Source organism: Trichosurus vulpecula, chromosome 7, assembly GCF_011100635.1.
Source record: "Trichosurus vulpecula isolate mTriVul1 chromosome 7, mTriVul1.pri, whole genome shotgun sequence".
In the NCBI taxonomy this organism is placed as follows: domain Eukaryota; kingdom Metazoa; phylum Chordata; class Mammalia; order Diprotodontia; family Phalangeridae; genus Trichosurus; species Trichosurus vulpecula.
Window position 1 is genome coordinate 33,203,950 of NC_050579.1, and position 20,094 is coordinate 33,224,043.

The window sequence follows — 20,094 nt, forward strand, 5'->3', positions numbered from 1 at the left end:
AATAATATGCATCTGGGCAATTTGATGAATAAAGCTTTAAATATTTCACAACATGATTGATAAAGATACAAAATGGTTAGCTAAGTTTTTTAAAAATAGAAAACAAAGGTTTCGGCTTTTTTTTTTCAAGCAATCTCTGGACAACTATGAGCAAAAGTCATACAGAATTAGAGGGCCTGTTGCAATTTGCATTTCAGAGGGAGCACCCACATCTTGGAGGTCACAGAATCTCTGAAGCATCTAAGTAAGTATTTTTGTTAAAAGAGGCCACAAGTATATATGGCACTGCAGCAACAGCCACCCTAGGTACACTTGGAAGCCTGGTGTCTGCACATTGCTGGGATATTTGAAATACTCCAAGGAAACCTGTCAAGGACCACAGGAAAAAACCATTTGCCTTAGAAGTTAACCATATGGGGTCAGGCTATTTCTGTAAGAGTTGCTCTGTGGAGGGAGCTTGCTCAAACTTTTACAATACTTGAATCCATGTAATTGTCAGGTGATGGGGATTCTCACCTATCAATGAAAGCCAAAGAGGGGGCTCAGTAGATCCTGAAAAGGCCTCTTGAGCACCTGGCTGCTCTCAGTAGGATATGAAATCTGTGAAGACAACTTAGCTCACATAAGGTCTGATTACTAATACTAGTTGTAATTTCTTTAGGGTTCCATCCATCCATCTCTCTCTCCTTTGGGATGCTTCCAATAGCAGGGCTTGACCACTGCTGAAGTAACACAAGTCCGCTTCCTCTGTGCTACCCAGACTCCTTTTCTAGTGACAGGAAGACAATGCAAGCATGTGGCTGTGAGCTCTTCCTTTCTTCCCTGAAGTTTAGGCTGTGAAAATTTAGCTTAAGCTGAGACTTATGTGTGCATCTGCAGATATTTCTTGAGATAGCACTGTGATTTCTACACAAGTGGAAGCAGAGATAATGGGAGTATCCTGGGAGTAAAGATAATGGCAGCAGAAGAGCAGCAGGAAGGAGGTGAAGAAAAGGAAAAAGAATCCTACAAAAAGCCCAACTTCTCCCAATAGAAGACATTATCTCTGACCTGATCTAGCAAAGGTGACCCAAGTAAGAGGAGAAGAAATTTTTCCATTATAAATGGAAAGTCCATAATCCCAGGTATAAAAGACCTATTATCTTCTTCCTTAAGTGTAAATGAAAAATAAAAAAGTCATGTTGTCTAGTGGCTAATATTTTTCTTTTTTTTAAATGTTACTTTTATTTTACTTTTTTTTTGGTTCAACTAACAAGCATTTATGTTGTTGGGTGTAAACGTAATTCGTAATGTATGCAAATCTAATATAAAATGTAATCTAATGTTAAACAACCATGAATAGTAAAGCAAAACAAATTCCCACATCGACCGTGTCCAAAAGTAAGACTCCTTCTGTACCCCGAGCCTATCGCCTCTCCATCAGGAGGTGAGCAGCACATCTCATCAATAGTTCTCTGGAGTTATAGGTGGTTATTGGGCTAGTTAAGAGTTCTTCAGTCTTTCAAAGTTGTTTGTCATTTGATGACGCTGTTGTTATTACGTAACTTGTTCTTCTGTTTCTGCTGGTTGCAATCTGCCTCAATTCATATGAGTCTTCCCAGCTTTCTCTGATACCACCTGCTCTCATTTTTTTCTGTTGCAATAATATCCCATTACACTTATTTATCATTCACTTTCCAAATAAAGGGTACTTCTTTAGTTCCTTTACACTACAAAATGGATACTATAAAAGAAGTTTGTACCTTTCTTCTTTCTTTGATCTTTTTGGGGTACAGGCCTACAGAGGCATCACTGGGTCAAAGGACATGCACAGTAATGCTTTTGGAGCACAGTTCCAAAATAATTTCCAGACTATGGCTAATATTTTTCAACCTCAGGTCCTAGAATTAAGGTAAGGCCTACACAGCACTGCTAAAAGGATGGCCAGAGGGACACCTCTGTAACTGAATACCTCCTCCCTATGGGGTATGCTCAAAGAGCCTGGTTCTGGTCTCCTTCAGACACTAGCAGTATTACTCTCCCTAACCTTCTGCTAGGATCTCCCAACCACTAGGGAGGTATTCAGGAAATTGGACTCAAAGCCAGATGGGATGCTGGGGAGATGTTAGCAAGAAATTAACAGCAACAAGATGGACAAGCAGTTAGCAACACTCATTGAACACCTACAGAACATTATGCCAGGAAGCTCAGGAAAAGGCAAAGGATCGAGAAGACGTGCTCTTTGTCCTCAAAGAGCTCAGGATGTACACACACTGAGCCAGGTTAATAGACATGGAGTGGGGGGACATTTACAAATGTGCAAACAACGCAAACTGACTTACTGTCATGATCAGTATGAGCATAAAAGGATCCAGGCTGGTCATCCAATGAAAGCATAGACACACGTGGCTAGTCTGAGCGATCTACTGATACTGATGAGATAGTAAAAGACCTGGAGGAAGGCCTCCAACGCACTGGACAGATCCTCTATGGAGGCCTGATGGAAGGACATAGACAAGAATCATAGAGGGATGAAGACACATGACCACGAGCTGCCCTGGAGACAGTCGTACTCACCTTGGTGAGCAGGAATCAGAACGGTAAGAAGTGAAGTGGGGGAAGCCTGAGGCTTAAGGTGTCAAGAGCTGTAGCCACTCTTTTCTTTAAATGAGATTCAAAGCCTCCTAGGGGAGAAGGGGGCAGAGGACAGGCAATAGTAATGGCCAATCCTGTGGCCTGGCAGTTGATAACCTTCACTCTCCTCTTCCTCGTCATCATGCCTCCGACCCCACTGTATCTTTGTCACCCTAACGTTGACCTGCCTGGTGTTCCTCCCTTCTGGGTCATCTCTTTTCTGTTCTCCCACCATGCTTGCTTGTTGTTCCTTACCCTTTGTCACTGACTCTTTCCACACCCTGCTTCCATGACATACCAGCCTACCCTCTCCTCTCCCCAACTCTTGCTCTATTTTGCCCTTGGGGGTGATTCAGAAGGTGTCTAAGAGAAGCACCCAGCTTCAGAAAGATTCTGGCAGGCCCAAGGAAGAAGTAGCCTCCTCCACTTATACCAGCGAGTCAGGAGATGTTTCAAACTAACCCATACTCATCACACCTATTTGATGAAACTCGAGGGCTTCAAAGACACACATGAAACAGTTCATGACTCCAGGGAGTCACAATTACAATTTAATAGGAGAGTGTAATATGTTCACAAACAATTATGAAACCAAATAAAATGTGATAAAGGAAAAGCATGATTGAAAAAATCTCCCAATGGGCAGACTGGTTTTCCAATGGGAGGAAAGGGAAGAGAGATCAAGGAAGTCTTCATGGAGAAAATGACTCCTATGTTGGACCTTGAGGTGAGAGAAAGTTTGCAGCCTGTGGAAATACGGAAAGAACACCTTCTAGATACAATGGATGGTCTACACAAAGGCACAGGGGCGAGAGAGTACAGGATAAAATTGGGGAAGGGGCAGGCGTTCCCCTTGTCTACAATGAAGAGAGGCATAAGGAGGGGAATCACCTCAAAAAAAGCTGAAAAGGTGTTTTGGAGGGAGACCGTGAAGTGCCTTCAATACTAGTGGCAATAGGGAACTACTATAGGTTTTTGAAAGGGGAATGGTGACCCAGAAAGTCCTGCACCTTAGCAAAATTATTTTGGTAGCTGTGTGAAGGACAGACTGGAGGGAACAAAGATAAAGAAGAGACAACAGGTGGGAAAACCAGTGAGGAGATTATTGTAGGAATCTAGCCTGACTGAGGGTGGAGGCAGTGGACTGTGAGTGGACAAAAAAGGACGTACATAAGACAAATTCTGGAAGCAGGACCAACAATATTTGGCTACTGATAGGATTGAGGGTAAAGGAGAAAAAGGAGTCAAAAACTGCCTCCAAGCTTAGGTGGGGTGAGCCCAGGGACCAGCCACAAGAGTCACTAATTGGCACTGGTTGAGCTGCTCGAGGCAGGAGGGAAAAGGGAGTAAGCAGAAGAAACCCAGAGCAGTAAATTTCCTCCATCTCACCTCTAAGCGTTTACTCTTAGGATTTATCAATAGAATGTCTGTACCAAAGAACACTTTAAGATGACCTAATCCAACACCTTTGTTTGACATGAAAGGGAGCTGATAAGAGTGCTAAGTCCTGAGAACCTAAGTCCTAATACTTATTACCTGCAAATCACTTAGCCTCTTTGGGCCTCAGCTTCTCTCTCTGGCCCAGATGACCTCTACGGGACCTTTCAGTTCTAGGATTGTGTGATTCTAGGCCTCCTGCTCCTACCTCCTGCTGACTGCTCTGAATCTACAGGAGCATTACCTAGTCCAGCTCACAGGTCTTTTATGAATAACTTTTGCTGATCTCTTGATGCTATGGTAACATCCCTGTAGTGAGGCCAACAGCAGCCAGAGCAGCCAGCACTTCATTTTTCACAGGGGAAAAGGAGAACCTCTGTGGAAGAGATCTGGCTCCCTGCCCAAAGCATCACAAACAATGAGTGCTTTGTGAGACCTCTTGGTGAAAAGAAGAGAGTGGAGATCAGAGCCACGCCGACGGGAAGATACCTCTGGGAAAGTCAAGTTGGTTTCAGGTCCAAGCCATGGCATTCACAAGCACATGCTTTGTGCATTTCAATCTATGCCATTCAGGCTTTTGGAAAATGAGTAGTTAGGTGATATCAGACCAGGGTGATTAGAAGTTTCGGGCCTGCAACCAAGGTAGAATCTGATCTCCAGTCTAGTGGGGAAGGGGAGGGGTGTCTCTGCAACTTAATATTCCAATACAATCAACGACTTCATTTTTCAGCAGTACCTCTTAAATCATCTTTAGAGCTCCAAGTCCAGAGTTGGGTGAATGGGTGAACAAACAATCTGCCAGTATAAAGAGGCCCAATTATTTTCAGCCAAAACAAAAAGATGTGGAAATAAAAGACTTAACTAGCCTACCTGCCCACTGACTTTAGGTTGAACTGCCAGGATTACACAGTGATCAGATAGCAGGAAAAGAGATGTTTTAAAAGTGCCATCAAGGGGGGAGAAACTGAGCACAAAAAAATTTTTTTCAAGTGTAGCAACTTGTATTCAAAATCCATTTTCTGGGATTACAAGTCTAATAAGAAATATTTCCCTTACTGGGGGAAGGGGAAAGATAGAAAAACAGAACTCTATGAAAAGCAGATGAGAGATAATACTGCCCCACAGCATAATCCTCTCTGCACAGGGTAGCAAGAACTATTTTTTTTCCTCACATAGTTCAACTCTTGCAATAGTCCAGGAAAGAGGAGTCTGTCAAAGCCTTGAAAAATTATTTTAAGCTCAGAAGTTAAATATTTTCCTGTACCCTCCCTTCTCCCCCGACCACCCCCCCCCCCCATTCCTCCCCACTAGATAATCCTCCTAGCTCTTTAGGTATCCTGAGCTCCTCCAAAGATCCACTTGACACCCTCAGCAGGGGCAGCAGTAGCTCAGCTAGAAAAGAGATCTTTTGAAAATCTGTCCCCTGACATAAAGCAGCCATCAGCAGCTTGTTCCACCAGGGCAGTGTCTGGAGGGGGCTCTCATCTGCTCCTGACATTTCACAAGGCAATCACAATCACACTGCGGGTTGGCAAAAGGCTTTTTACCTTCTCCTCAGCCCGGGTGTTTGCAAACAGCATCCCTGTGAGATTGCACATTTTCTTCCTTCCTGCATTCCCCAAATGCCTAGCACCTAAAATTAAGTCCTGAGTCTTGGCAGGCCTGGAGTTGGCTGTGAGGGGCTGGGCACCCATGCTACAGAGGGGAGGAGGTAGGGACCTTGCCACAGGTTCCCCAGAAACACACATAAGCACCTGTGATTTATATATACAACAAACTATAAAATTCACGGCTACTAATGTTCAGGAAATGAAATGCCCTTAACGGATTTTCAGGGGCCGGGCCTGCTGTCTCTCTCCTCCAACACCTGGAAGTGGCTATACCACTGTAACATTAAATGTGGAAAGCAGATTGTAGGGAGACCCAACAGTTGGTTAGAGACCAAAATGCACTGGTAAGAGAAGGAACAAAAAATGCTCATAACTTACTTGTCCTGGGATTCGATGTACACGTAGAGATGAGGCTCAAAACACTTGGAAATGATTCCATGAAATGGGTTTTCTGGAACTTTTGGCTTCTTTGGCTGAGTGGGGAGTCAAAAAGGGAGTACATAAGCATTCTTTGGCCACTTACAAGCAACTCCAAAGACAAGAGCCCTTTGAACCCGCTCCCAGCCCCTGACATAACTAAGTGAGCACTCTCCCTACACCGCAGCTGACTGAAACCAGAGGACAGTAAGTGAACTCTTGGCATCATTCACTTGCTTTGTTCCCCCCAAGCTTTAGGGCTACTTTGATAACGGGCCTTCCATTTACCAACTGTTTGACAAATCGCTTCAGTGACTCTCCAGCAAGCTGTCTAGACAGGCACACAGATTGTAAAACTACAACCATGAATTCATTCCTTTTACAAACATCGCTCTGAAAATAAATGGAGAGTCTTAAAATTCCTACTTGTCACCTTTGTTTCTCTAGGCCTTCAGATTTATCACTGTCATCTAAAGGGCCTTGAACTAAATGGCCTTACTAACAGAATTCTCTCGGACTAGTTAAACTAGAAGGGATTTTAAAGATCATCTGTCCAGCCCCCTGATTTATGGGTGAAGACACTGAGACCAAGAGAAGTGACTTGTCCAAAGCCACCCAAAGAGTTGGAACTCAGACCCACGTCTCTTGAGTCCTCTAACCTCAAGTCTATGACTCTTCCCACTCACTATAACTGGACACACATAAACACTCTGTCAAACTCAACCACTTATACCTCTTAACAAACACAACAAAAAGTATACATGAGGTGAAACACTAGAAGGAAGGATGACTTGGGCAGGAGGCTGGTAGGACTTCTTCCCATGTAACTGACTGCACAGAGAAGGAATGGCCGACACATTTCTTAAGAACTGATTGTGTTCACCAGAAGCTAAGAGCTAACCTAACACACATTCCCGTCATCCCTTGCTTAGCCCTAGTTACATCTTAAGTGTTCCAGGCTGCAGATTTGGAGGGGGGGAGGAGGAGGAGAGAAGGGGAAGGGTGGCCAGTGGAAGCGCACGGTCACTTACAATGGCCATGAGTTTAACAGATGTTTCTTCCTTATTTCTTAGAAGCAGAATTTGTGTTGCTTCCATTAGCTCTTCCCTGGAGAGGAGAGGCGATCAGGGAGGCCCCCAGGACCATATCAATGGGGGCCACAGTGGGGGAGCCTGGGGCTCTACGTTGATCCAAGGTCTCCTTTCTGCAGGTCTCTCTCCTGATTTGGAGGGCCTATGCATTTCTGGGGCCCTTTATGGGTTCCCAGACAGCCTAGGGAGGTACATGAGGTCTAGGGTTTAGCAGAACCCTGGGTGAAACTGTAGGACATCTGAGAGAAAGGACCTTGGAGCACTTAGCAGTAGCATCCTGGCTTCATTTTACCATTTCAGGTGGCTACACGTAGGAAAAAAGCATGGGTGGGATATCCGAGCTCTTCACCAGGATTGTCTCATGATGTGGAGTCAACACGTGCCCGGGAAGTGACATTTCTAGAGTGAGGCAGCAACTTGGGAGTCTGAGCCGACACTGACAATGCCTCATTTCTGCATTGTTCGGTTTCCCCAGTGGTGACTTCTCAGCTTAAAGAAAAGACTCAATCATTCAGCAGTAGCATCTAGGCTGGATTTCTGAATGTGTGAATTCAGTCCAAAAGCTGCAGATGTTTAAACTATTTCCTCCTGGAGTTTGATGGAATAATAAAAGGTTCCTGTTGTCACAGTCAGGAGGGCTGCAGCTGGCCCTGTTTCCTTTGATTACCATCCAACATAAACAGATCAGATCAAACTGCTCAGATCCCCAAAAGGGTGTACTTGAGACCCTGAATTTCTTATTTCTTGCCCTGCCCCTTTTTATCTTGATGCCCTCATGCCCTCTGGTCAAGTCAATATGCCTTTATTCGATGCCTACTATGTGCAGGAATTGTACCAAGTGTTGAGAGCCACTCCAATTCCTCCCCCTCCTCAAATGGCGTCTCTTCTACCAGCATCATCTCCATAGTGAGCCCTGCTCTCCCCTAAAGCCCAGAAATGGCAGCTGCCTAGATGACTGACAATGCATTGGCCTGCAGTTGGCCCCCAAAGAGGATGGAAGCTTTGTTCCCCCTTAGTTCTTCTGGCTAAATGTCCCATTAGCATCCTGCAGTGAACTGACATTGGTCACAGGGTTCCCACCCTCACTAGCCCACCTCCAAACATGCCCCACAGAGGGATCTGAGAAGCTGTTGGAGAAGATGATCCCACTTCCTCTTTCTACCTGCTGTTGACCTGCTACATCTGGGGCCAGAAGAACATTAGGAATGATACTCGGAAGCATAAGGTCTAGAAGCTCTAGTGATGATGATAAAATCCTAGGAAACTTGTGAAGCCCTGCCTACCATGCACCTATTCTCAGGTCCAGCCGTGTCCACCAGAGAAGGGAAGTTACATTTTTCCTGGCGACGTACAGCTTCCTTCCATATAACCCAGTTCCAGAATACTTAGAGATGACTAGCTAAGCATCAAGATAATGCCCAGCAAAAGCAAGCACTGCCAAGGCACTGTGATCATGGAAGAGGGGAGGCATGACGACCCTGTGAACATCACTCTCAAAATTCCAGACAAATGTGGCAGCCACAAGGAGCCAGAGGGGCCCAGGTGGGTCTGAGATTGTCCAAGAATGTTGTTCTATGCCTTGAGTACAGCCCTCCTCTTCGCCCCTCTGTATCTGAATCTGTTTCAGCAAAATGTGAAAATGTCCTTATTTGGTTTTTAAGAAACCTCTGGTTTTGGACAATGCTGGACAATAATATGGGGATTACTGAGCAGTTGATATCTTTCTAAAGAGATTTGCAGAATGTAACATTTCATTTCCTGCTCTCCCCCTTCTACCCTGTTTAACCAAATGGCAGGACAGAAATAATCAGCAGCCCTTTAGAAACTCATTCTGGAAGGCCTGAGGGCTCTATGGCATGACAGACTGTGTGACAACCACACAATCAGCCTCACCACAGTGGGAAATGAAGAATACTACCCAAAAAGCCCACAGTTTTCAAGGGCTCAGAGATGGCTCCTTAGGTTGCGTTCCCCATTCACCTTGTGAATGAACAAAAATGTCATCATGAAATAAGCCCCCAACAGCCCAGAGAAGCTAATTAAATAGCAAGTGTCACTAATAAACCCAAGAAAAAGCCCTGATTTCCTGCTCTGACCTGTCCTGTCATAAACTGGAGCCGGAGCACCACTGGCTTGCAGTAGGACAGGAGGGGAAGAAATCTGGAGTTGAACACAGAGGCAAGAGGAAATTAAGATCCTCTCTCCTCATCTACCATTGGCCTCTCTGGAATTTCCAGGCCATTAGCTCAACTGAGACCCTTCCTTCTCTCTCTGTGGGCACTGTAAACTTCTCTGGAGATTCAAAAGCCAATTCTGTACAAATAAAACCAATGTAGCCAAGATTAGAAGGAAGGTGGAAAATTGAGAAAAAGATTTCATAAACAGTGTCTTGGATAAAGTCTCATATCTCAAATATATAGAGAACTCTGTCAAATTTATAAGACGATGAGTTATTTCCCAATTGATAAACAATCAAAGGATATGAACAGGCAATTTTCCAATGAAGAAATCAAAACTATACACAGTCATATGAAAAAATGCTAAGTCATTATTGATTAGAGAAATGCAAATTAAAACAAATTTGAGATATGATCTCATACCTACCAGATTGGCTAAGATGACAGAAGGGAAAAATGACAAATGTTGGAGAGAATGTGGAAAAATTGGGACACTAAAACACTGTTGGTGAAATTGTGAACTAATCTAACCATTCTGGAGAGCAATCTGGAATAATGCCCAAAGAGTTATATAAAACTGTATACCCTTTGACCCAGCAATACCACTATTTGGTCTGTTTCCCAAAGTGATCAGGGAAAAAGGAAAAAAATGTGTATGTTCTGAAATATTTAAAGCAATTCTCTTTGTGGTGGCAAAGAACTAGAAACTGAGGGGATGCCCATCAACTGGGGAATGGTTAAACAAGTTGTGGTATATGATTGGGGTGGAATACTACTGTGCTATAAGAAATGATGAGCAAGTTGACTTTAGAAAAACATGGGAAAGACTTGCATGAAATAATAAGAGAGAAATGAGCAGAACCAAGAGAACATTGTATACAATAACAGCAAAACTGTTGGAAGAATAACTGGGAACGACTAAATTCTTCTGAGTATTATAAACACTCAAATGAACTATAAAGGACCTATGAAGGAAGATGCTATCCACCTCCAGAGAAAGAACTGATAAATACAAGTATGTATAGTATGGTTTTACTGTGCCAAATGGTGGCTGTCTCTAGGGTGGGGTGGGGAGGGAAGGAACTACGGAGAAAGACAGTTTGGAACTTAAAATGTAAGAAAAAAAATTTAATTTAAAAAAAAAAAAAGGAAGAAATTTGAAAGCCAAGCAGTGATCTTTCAATATCTCACATTGCCACCAAAACAGATGATTGTGCGACAGAAAAGTGAGCTGACAATTTCAGGGGATGATGAATGAGGCAGAACAGAATTTTGTTTGCTCTTCCAGATGGGCTAATTATGTTTGTGCATGTCAATAAGTTCAGTGGTAAGAATCCAGAGACCCCTCTAGAGCAGGGAGACAGAGCAAGGGCTGCTTTTTCCACCATTTTCTTAGACGTATTTTCAAGTAGAGAAATTACACAATGACTGCCAAGCTTCTTCCTCATCAAGTACATATACAGTCATTGGTCATACCATTTTTAGATTTAAATATTAGGCTGTTCAGAAGACTGCACAGCAGCCGGGGCTTACCTGATCTAAGTCCCCTTTGTCCATTGTCAATTCCTCCATCTCGGGTCCAGGATCATCTTCCAAGAAAGGATTGGTGGATGGAGGAGGGACCTCGACCTTTTTCTATCAGGAAAACAAAAGAGAAGAGGAAGAATTTGTTTCTGATCTTCTCCACAAGCTCCTGCCCCTCCCCTCTGATTTTCTGCCCTCTTAATAATTCTCTGATAGGCAAGCTTATCCATGGATTCCAATATGAGGACAGAGAGAGCTGAGACACAGCCATAAGAAAGACTCAATTCAACCAATATTTTTAAAGGGCCTACTATGTGTGAGGCAGTAGACTCAGTGCTGGGGGATGGCTGCTGACCCAGGGGGCTTGCATTCAACTAGATAATGATGTTCCCAGCAGTGCCATCAACACACTTAACACTGTGTGCTTTAAGATTTCCAGGTCAAATCTGTTTACCACAAAAAAATTATACATAACATAAAAGATTTCCAACCCCCACCAACATTCCATTTATTTTAAGCAACTTTCAATACATTGAGAGGCAATGTAGCCTAAAGGAAAGTGCACTGGACTGGCAGAGCCAGATTTAGGGAGTGGATTTCATGCTGCTATGAAAGAGCTGTATGACTCTGGAGAAGTCACTTCATGTCTCCAGGTGTCAGTTTCCTTATCTGTTAAGTGGGAATAATTATCCTGGCCTCCCTGACTCACAAGCAGATTCACAGCTTCACCTCCTCCCAGACGTGGTGGGCTCAGAGCACAGAAGGAGAGCTGCATCTTAGGACCTGACCACATTTGTTCTAAGGGCTTCGCTTTGTTTTTCAAGTGAGCAGAGTTGGGAGGTGGGGAGGAGAAAAGGAACCACAGACAAGTATGACACCTTTGAAAGTTATAAATCAAATTTACAGCATACTTTTAAAAAAAAGCAAACTCTATATGATTAAGATCTGTGGGTAGATATAACCACCACTTCCTATTCTACAAGGAATGTGGAAAATCATCGCTTCATTTGTCTAAGTTCAGAATTATAGAATCACACACACACACACACACACACACTGATCACTGCTACTGATCGAACCAAAATCCATCATACTATAAGAGGCGCCCTAGACCCCAGGAATACAATGTCCTAGAGCTTGAGGCCCGGTGGGAAGGGAAAAAAAGGGGATGTGCAAAAACAGATCAGCAGCTGCTAGGAAGAGTAGGTAAGAAGTCTATGCAAAGTCAAGGCACACAGGTGCTCCTAAATGGATCTGTAACATGTTAGCCTTTGCTACCAACATATATGTTAGTGAATCTTTGGGCTGTAGGGAGACCAGATGGCCCAGAGGATGTCACGCATGCCCTCGATTTTCAACTGGAAAACAATCACAACCCTGGTTTAAACAGCTTTATTTTCTGAAAAACATTTTGGTGTAAATGGGTAAAATCAGCCTCCTTTATCTACAAAGAAAGTCTCACAAATTCTGACCCGCCTAAGGGTAGCCAGCTACTAATATTTCCAGGATTTATGGAAGACTTCAAAATGGCACTTGTCAAATTTGGATTTGACAAACCAGCACTTCTTTGTACAGAACTTGATTCAATAATTCAAAACTGATTATGGGTCTACTGAGTATGCCACATTGTACATGAAGACCTAAGAGAGATGAAAAGTTTAGTGAAGATGTGGTCTCTGTCCTCATGGAGCTCACAGGAGAACAAAAGGATAAGAAACAAATACTGATAGATAGAATACACAATATTTTTAAAGCATATTAGAGAGTTTCAAAACAAAGTGCTATAGGATGTCTGAGCAAGATGATTACCACCAATAGCAGGGGAAGCTTCACTGAGAAGAGGGCATTTCAGTGGAGCTTAAAAGAATGAGTAGGCATTTAACAGGAAAGGAAAGGGAACAAATTTATTCTAGGAGGGAAAAGACTGAGTAAAGGTACAAAGACAGATGCATAATGGGCACGTGGGACCATGAGATCGTCCTGCTGAACTGGAGCACAGAATACAGGAAATGGTGGTATCAGATGATAAAAGGCCTTGAATGCCAGGCAAAGAAGGTTCAACTTTAGTCAGCAGGTAATCACTGCAGATGTCTGAACAGAGGAGGAAAGTGACCGCTGGCTCTAGATACAAGGAATATTATTCTGGCATCAGTATGAAGAAAGACAGCGGAGGCTGGAGGGCCTGTGATGAAGCTAACAGAGCTCTCCAGGCAGGTGGTAACATGCATCTGTTCTGGGGGTTGCAATAAGAGTTGAGTAGAAGCGATGGATGTGAGAGATGCTGAGGGGGAGGGGAGGGGGTGCGCCTCAACGGGAGGAGGTAACTAAGAGATACGAACAGTGAGGGAGAGGGATGATGTCACTGCCAATGACAGAAAGTGGCATTAGAAGGAGGTTTAGAGGCAACGATAATAAGCTTGGTTTGGGGCATCTTGACTTTGAAATATCAGTGGGGCACTACTCTGCATAGTTAGCTGAAGGTCAGATGAGAAACCAGAGGCTGGTTGGGGGAGGGGAGTTGTCCCCTAGGTCTCACCCAGGCATGTCTGATTGGTTTCCTACCCTGAATGGAACATAGGTAGAGGCCAATTAGCAAACGTACACAGGACATGGAGGTTTACAGCACAGAAGTTTCCAGGCATAGAAAATGCCAGAAAAGGGATGGGTGCCAGGCAAGGAGAAGAGGGCACACATCTAGAACAGAGACAATTCTGCAGAAAAGGCCCTCACAAAAGTGTTGTTCTTTTTTCCCAGACTACAAGAGGGATCCAAGGCCAGGGCTCTACCCACTGCACTACCCTGCTCCCTCTACAATAGCAGCTGGCATTTATATAGCATTTTAAGGTTTACGAAGCTAAATATTAACCAGTTTTAGTCAGAGCAGTTACTGACTCAATGAGGACCCAAGTGGCAGGGCTGGAGCTGCTGGGCTTGGCCAAGACAGGCCATGTTCTACCTCATCCCCCCAGTCTGTGGCCTCCGGTAGGCTGGGATGGAATCACAAGCTTGGGTTTAGATTCTGCATAACTCAAATGACACAGTCCACTCGCTTCAGGACTTCTAAATGAAACCAAGAGGGGAGAAAAATCTGCCAGGAAAATTAAACACATTTTCCTATTTGAAAAGCTCTTCTTTTTGTTATTATTCAATTATGACAACATTCGCCTTCATACCATTCAGAAAGGCAAAATTCTTCCAAGAGAAAGTTCATCCCCTCAATTAAATCATTTAGGATTCCCAGCCCCCCCTTATCCACTCTTCAGAAAAAGGAGGCTCTGGGCTCTGCTTCAAAGCCAGCAAATCTGCTGAGAGTTAAAGAGACACTGGCTGAATGAGCCCTGTCTGTATCTGGGCACATGGTTCCCTTAACTTCAAGAGATATCCAACTGTCAAAGAATGAAACTCTTAAATGCCAAAGTCATGTTTATGACTATCCCTGCCAGAGGGAGGACTCCATCAAGAAGTGAGAATTTGGAGAATCTCTGAAATCCTTCCCTGACTTATTTCTTGTATTATCTCAAAAGAAGGCTGAAGAGGCCTGGTGGTCAGTCTGGGGGCCAAGTACAGCGCTATCCACAGAGCAAGCACTTGGTAGACATGCCTGGGGACAGTTTAATTGGCTAAGAAAGACTACGTAAAATCTTCTTCTGAAACTGGAGAAAAATAACGGACTAATAGGGAGGCTTCCTTCCTAACAGCTTCTCTTTCTGGCTGGAATGATTCAGTTCTGAATCACTGCCCTTAGCTGCTGTAAGGGCTGCATTAACAAAACTGCAGAGTTTGGCCTACTTTAACAGCTTTAATTGATCTGCTGATAAGAAAAAGGCAGTGGAGTGACTCACATCTTCACGATGAGTACCAATCCCATCCCCAGCACCAGCAGAGTAGGAACACTAAAACAATGAGGGCCAGCCACATCTGCTTCCTAACAGTCAGCTCAGAGATTGCCATCCATTCTGAGGACTTGACTCATGAGATCCCCAGATGCAGTTGCTACTTAAAACAGGGCTCTCCTGATTGAGATGGGAAGCTGCCTGCTCACTGAAGCCATCACCCACTGCAGCCTGGCCCTGCTCTGGCTTCCTGTTCACTCCAAACCCTCCTTCCCTTACTCCACCCTCAGCCTCTGCCTCCCTGCCTAGTTCCCCACCCCAAGTGTCAAGTTGCTAGAGGGCAGAATTGGGAAAATCTTTGGGCAGAGTCAGCAAGTCATCAGCCTCCAGTAACCATGGTGGGCCTCAAACTTGAAACCACACCTATGGTTTTTGAATTCTGGATATATTAAGAAAAACTTGTTTAAAAAATGTTAAATGCTAAATGTTAAAAAAATAAAAAGCAGAAATTTGTACTAAAAGAGCCTTGGAGGGAAGGAAGAAGGAAGAAGGAATGACGGAAGGGAGGGAGAGAGGGAGAGGGGAGAGGAAGGGAAGGAGGAAAACAGGGAGAGAAGGAGAAAGGGAGAGAGGGAGGAAAGGAAACATAAGAGGAAGGAAAAGTCCAAGGAAGCCCAAAGGCAGTAAAGGAGAAAAGTTCATTTGGTTTCAAGGCTACTTGGCGGCCAATTAAAAAACCTTTCTCTTATTCACTAGACTAAGAATGGAGTGCTGAGTACTATGCACCTGGAATCTAATCATCATGTCCTAAATAAAGCACGTGGGTGTAGTTAAATCAAGTTCAAACATTTGCTTTTGATTCCAATGTCCACACTATTTTCAATCCCACTCTCCAGGGCCAGGAGTTCGAGCACAGCCTCATCAGCCCACTCTTCCTCAACCAGTAGTTACAGAATCACTTATATTTGTTTTATTATTCCTGTTGTTGTATCATTATTATATGTGTATATGTGTGTGTGTGGGGGGGGCACCAAGAGTATACTTTCAAAGAACTCTCCCTGTGATATCTGAATTCAGGCTGAAAAGGCTGCCAACCCACAGCACTGGGGCTCTACAGGCCAAGCAAAGGACCAGAAGATGAAGAGCTCCAATATTCTACAGGCTCACTGCTTACAACATTTCAAGAAGTCATTTAATTTCTCAGGATGTCTCCTTCATCATTCGCTGAGCAGGTTCCTCATTGACCAAAATGAGGTGTCTGATTTCACTTTCATGGCAGATGTTTTTTGTTTGTTTTTTATTGAATTCAATGATTTTTTTTTCTTTTTCTTTTTCTTTTTATTAAATTTAGCATCCAGAAAAGACACTGTTATTCTTCATGCTCGATGAGGACCAAAACGGCATCACTACTTTAGAGTCAAGGTACAGTGTGTCCAACTGTGGCTGATCAAACCAATCCAAGCTCCAAAGGCTCTACCACAGGTCGGGCACAAAGAGTCTACATGAACATCTGCACTGGAGATGTCTCAAAGTCTGCGCACCTCACATTTCTTTTGAGTGATTGCAATTCTGCTTTGCCCGTACTGTATGCACGGTGCCTTTTTTGATGCAAGGATGCCATGCTGAGCAGTCCTTTGCCAGCATCCCCCATGTCACATAATCAATTCCAAAGTTCTTCAGAGTCCTCAAGAGTGTCCTTGTATTGCTTCTTCTAACCTCCATGTGAGTGCTTGCCTTGTGTGAGTTATCTGCGGACAAATGTACATTTGCCATTTGAATAATGTGGCCAGCCCATGAGAGATGCCCTCTCTGTAGAAGAGGTTGACTGCTTGGCAGTTCAGCTCAAAAAAAGACTTCAGTGTCTGGTACCTTCTCCTGTCAGGCGATCTTCAGAATCTTCCTAAGACAATTCAAATGGAAGCGATTCAGTTTCCTGGCATGGCACTGGTATACTGTCCAGGTCTCACAGTCATACAACAATGAGGTCAGTACAACAGCTCTGCAGACAGTTTCATAGGCAGCTTAATACCTCTTCTGTCCCACACTTCCCTTCAGAGCCTTCAAAACACTGAGCTAGCTCTGGCAATGTCTATCAATCTCTTCATCTATGTGGGCATCCCTAGAAAGTATAACGCCAAGGTAAGTGAACTTATCCACAATATTCAAAGTTTCTCCATTTATGGTGACCAATGGTTCCATGTACAGACGGTGTGATACTGGCTGGTGGAGAACCTCTGTTTTCTTGTTGACTGTCAGGCCGAAATCAGCACAAGCAGAGGAGAATCACCCCACACTCTGTTGCATCTCAGCCTCAGAGGCTGCACTGAGGTGTATGAGGCTGCATTGAGGATATAATCATCCACAAACAAAAAGTCAAGCACCAACTCTCCCTCCATTTTAGTCTTGGCTTGTAGCCTTTTTAAGTCAAATAATGTACCACCAGTGTGGTAATTGACTCTGATGCCATTTCTGGCCTTGTTGAAGGTGTTCAACAACATTGCTGAAAGCATCACATTAAGAAACACGAGAGCAAACACACAGCAATGTTTCATGTGAAAGCTCAAGAACATCATCTGTTATCCAGAATCCATTGCAAGCATGCCATCATGAAACTGACAGGCAATACCGAGGAGGTTCTCCAGGCACCTCTGTTCTGCTCCTGGCATTACTCTTGGAATTGTTGGGCAGCAAACACCATACCAACTGTTCCCCGGCCCTTTCTGAAGCAACACTGGCTCTTAGATAGATGACTATCTTCCAGGTGAAGGATCAACCTGGTAAGAAGGACTCTAGCAAGAATCTTGCCAGCAATGACCAAGAGAGAGAGAGAGAGACCTCTCTGTGATTGTCACAGGACAACCTATTTCCTTTTTCTTATAGAGATGAACAATGGAGGCATCCTTGAACTCCTGGGGGATAATCTCCTTTTGCCATATAACCCGGAAAATTTCAGTTGGCTTTTGTGGACCTCCTTCCTTGTAAATCTCAGCTGAAAATAGAATCAGCACCAGGTGCTTTGCCAGACAAGAGGAACAGAATGGCATTCAAAACCCCCTCTTCAGTTGGAAGTTTGGCCAGAGAGGGATTGACCTCAACCTGAGGTATGCAAGCCAATGGCTTCAGCAATGAATGATGATGATCTGTTGAGAACACTATAGAAGTGTTCAGCTTATCTCTCCAGGATCATGTTCTCAAGGTGGCTCCATCAGCACTGAGTGGCTGAGATGTGCCATAAGTCTTTGGCCCATAAATAGCCTTCAGGGCATCATAAAGGCACTTTGGATTATTACTATCAGTGTAACACTAAAAGTTCATCTGCCTTCTCACTAAGCCAATAATCCTGCATCTCTCTAAGCTTCACTTGTGCTTTACTTTTGATGGAGTTGAAAGATGCCTTCTTAGAGACAGATGTACTATCCTTCTGGTAAGTCCTATGCAGTTCTCTAGTAGCTTCTAAATTTCCCCATCATTTTCATCAAGCCAATCTTGATGTTTGCTAGTATTCTGGCCCAGATGAGTAAATGCTACGCTGTACACCAAATCTCTGAAAGTTGTTCACCCTTTTTCTGCTCCACCGTTGCCAACTATGTGTTGGCTTAGCTTTCCCTCCAAATTAGCAACAAACTGTTCACACTGGGAGAAGCTCTCTAATAAATTGACATTAAGTCTCCTAGTAGTTGTCTTGCCTTGGGGCCACTGTGTCCTGGGCCATCGCCAGTTGTGTTACCTTCTGTCTTTTTTTTTTTGAGAGGGGAAGGCAGGGCAATTGGGGTTAAGTGACTTGCCCAAGGTCACAAGCTAGTAAGTGTGTCAGGTGTCTGAGGCTGGATTTGAACTCAGGTACCAATGTTTAGCTTGGAGCGGATACGTCTATGATCAGTCCAGCACTCTGTGCCACATATCATCATTCTCACATACTATCTATCTCTTTTCCTTAAATGCCAATGTCTGCTCTGAGGGTGCCTCCACAAAGTTTTATTGCACTTAGGTAAAGGGAAGGCAGTGTTGGTGATGGGAAGGTCATGAAACACACAAGTCTTCGGTAGTAAGTGACCTTGCTGTTGCTCTTTCTAATTCTATTCCTCCCAAGGACTCCCTGCCACATCTGACAGTCTGTGCCTATGCTGGCATTAAGGACATCCATAGTTACAACCTTGTCCTTTTTCAGCACAGTGATGATGAGGGTCTCCAGGTCTTCAAAATTTTCTTTGACTTCACCAGGGTTTGTCATGGTGGAAGCACATGCACTTATGATGGTGGCATGCTGCTTTTCTGAAAGTGGCAATTGCATTGTCACGAGCTTGTCATTCACTTCTTTTGGGAGGCATAGAAACTTGTTGACTAGATTAGTTTGGATTGTGAAACCTCCTCTGTGCTTCACAGCACTCCCGATCACTGCAGCCACTCCAAAAGAATATGTATCCATCACAGACTTCAAGAAGCTGGACTTCATTTGTCAGCCTTCTTTCACTAAGGGCTGCTCCTTGGATGCAATACCTGCTGAGGTCTCTCCCAACAAGAGCTGTATGTCTTTCAGGTCTACCGGATTTCATGTTGTCCATAAGTGTGCACACATTCTATATACCAGTAGGGACGGGAATCATCTTCACAAAAGTTTCTGTATGTATTTTTGTATTTCAACTCCAAAGTAGGATCCCCACTTGCCATGGTAAACAAGCTGGGGCTAGGTTTGGTGAAACAGATAATTGTTAGGGTACCTTTTCTAGCCCTTTCTCACATCAGAAGGTGAGCAGTACATTCCTTTAAAAAGGCTGCTTAGACACCCACGGGCTGCCCAACCCTACTGCTGCTTCAGTCCAATGAGAAGACAACTCTATGGCCAGGGCCGCCTGTGTGCAGGGTTGTGACTACAGCTACCGGTGTATCTGCTGCTTTGTCAATCACCTGTCGCCACAGGACTTGGAAGTAGGTAAAAAAATGCTATGGGTCATATCCTGACTTGCATATAAACTGGATTTAAGTGACGCAAAGTTGCATGAAATTGTTGGCCTCACTCTCTTCTAAAGTGAGAAGTCCAGTGCCACTGAAGGCCAGTGGCAAGACAAAAGGTGGGGTAGCGAGGTGGCACAGTGAGTAGAGCACCAGCCATGGAGTCAGGAGGACCTGAGTTCAAATCCAGCCTCAGACAGCTGACACACTTACTAGCTTGTGACCTTGGGCAAGTCACTTAACCCCAATTGCCCTGCCTTCCCCTCTCAAAAAAAAAAGGACAAAAGATAACACAACTGGTGATGGCCCAGGACACAGTGCATCACCTTGGTGTCTTTGATGTCTGACCAAACTCCAAGAACTCCACAGCACCTGTTTCCACCACCTTCATGGCACACCCACCCTTTCCTCCTGGTGAAGTCTTCACCTCCCCCACCAACTC

At 44.1% G+C, this 20,094-nt stretch overlaps 1 protein-coding gene across 1 annotated transcript in view; it reads right to left on the reverse strand.

Moving 5' to 3' along the window:
• VPS53 (VPS53 subunit of GARP complex) overlaps nt 1-20,094 on the reverse strand; it is a 146,203-nt gene that overhangs the window by 44,242 nt on the left and 81,867 nt on the right. Inside the window, exons 12-13 of the mRNA XM_036766701.1 lie at nt 10,879-10,980; nt 6,039-6,133 (exon numbers count right to left, since the gene is read on the reverse strand). Coding sequence (XP_036622596.1) covers nt 6,039-6,133; nt 10,879-10,980 — 197 coding nt within the window. The remainder of the gene's footprint in view (nt 1-6,038; nt 6,134-10,878; nt 10,981-20,094) is intronic.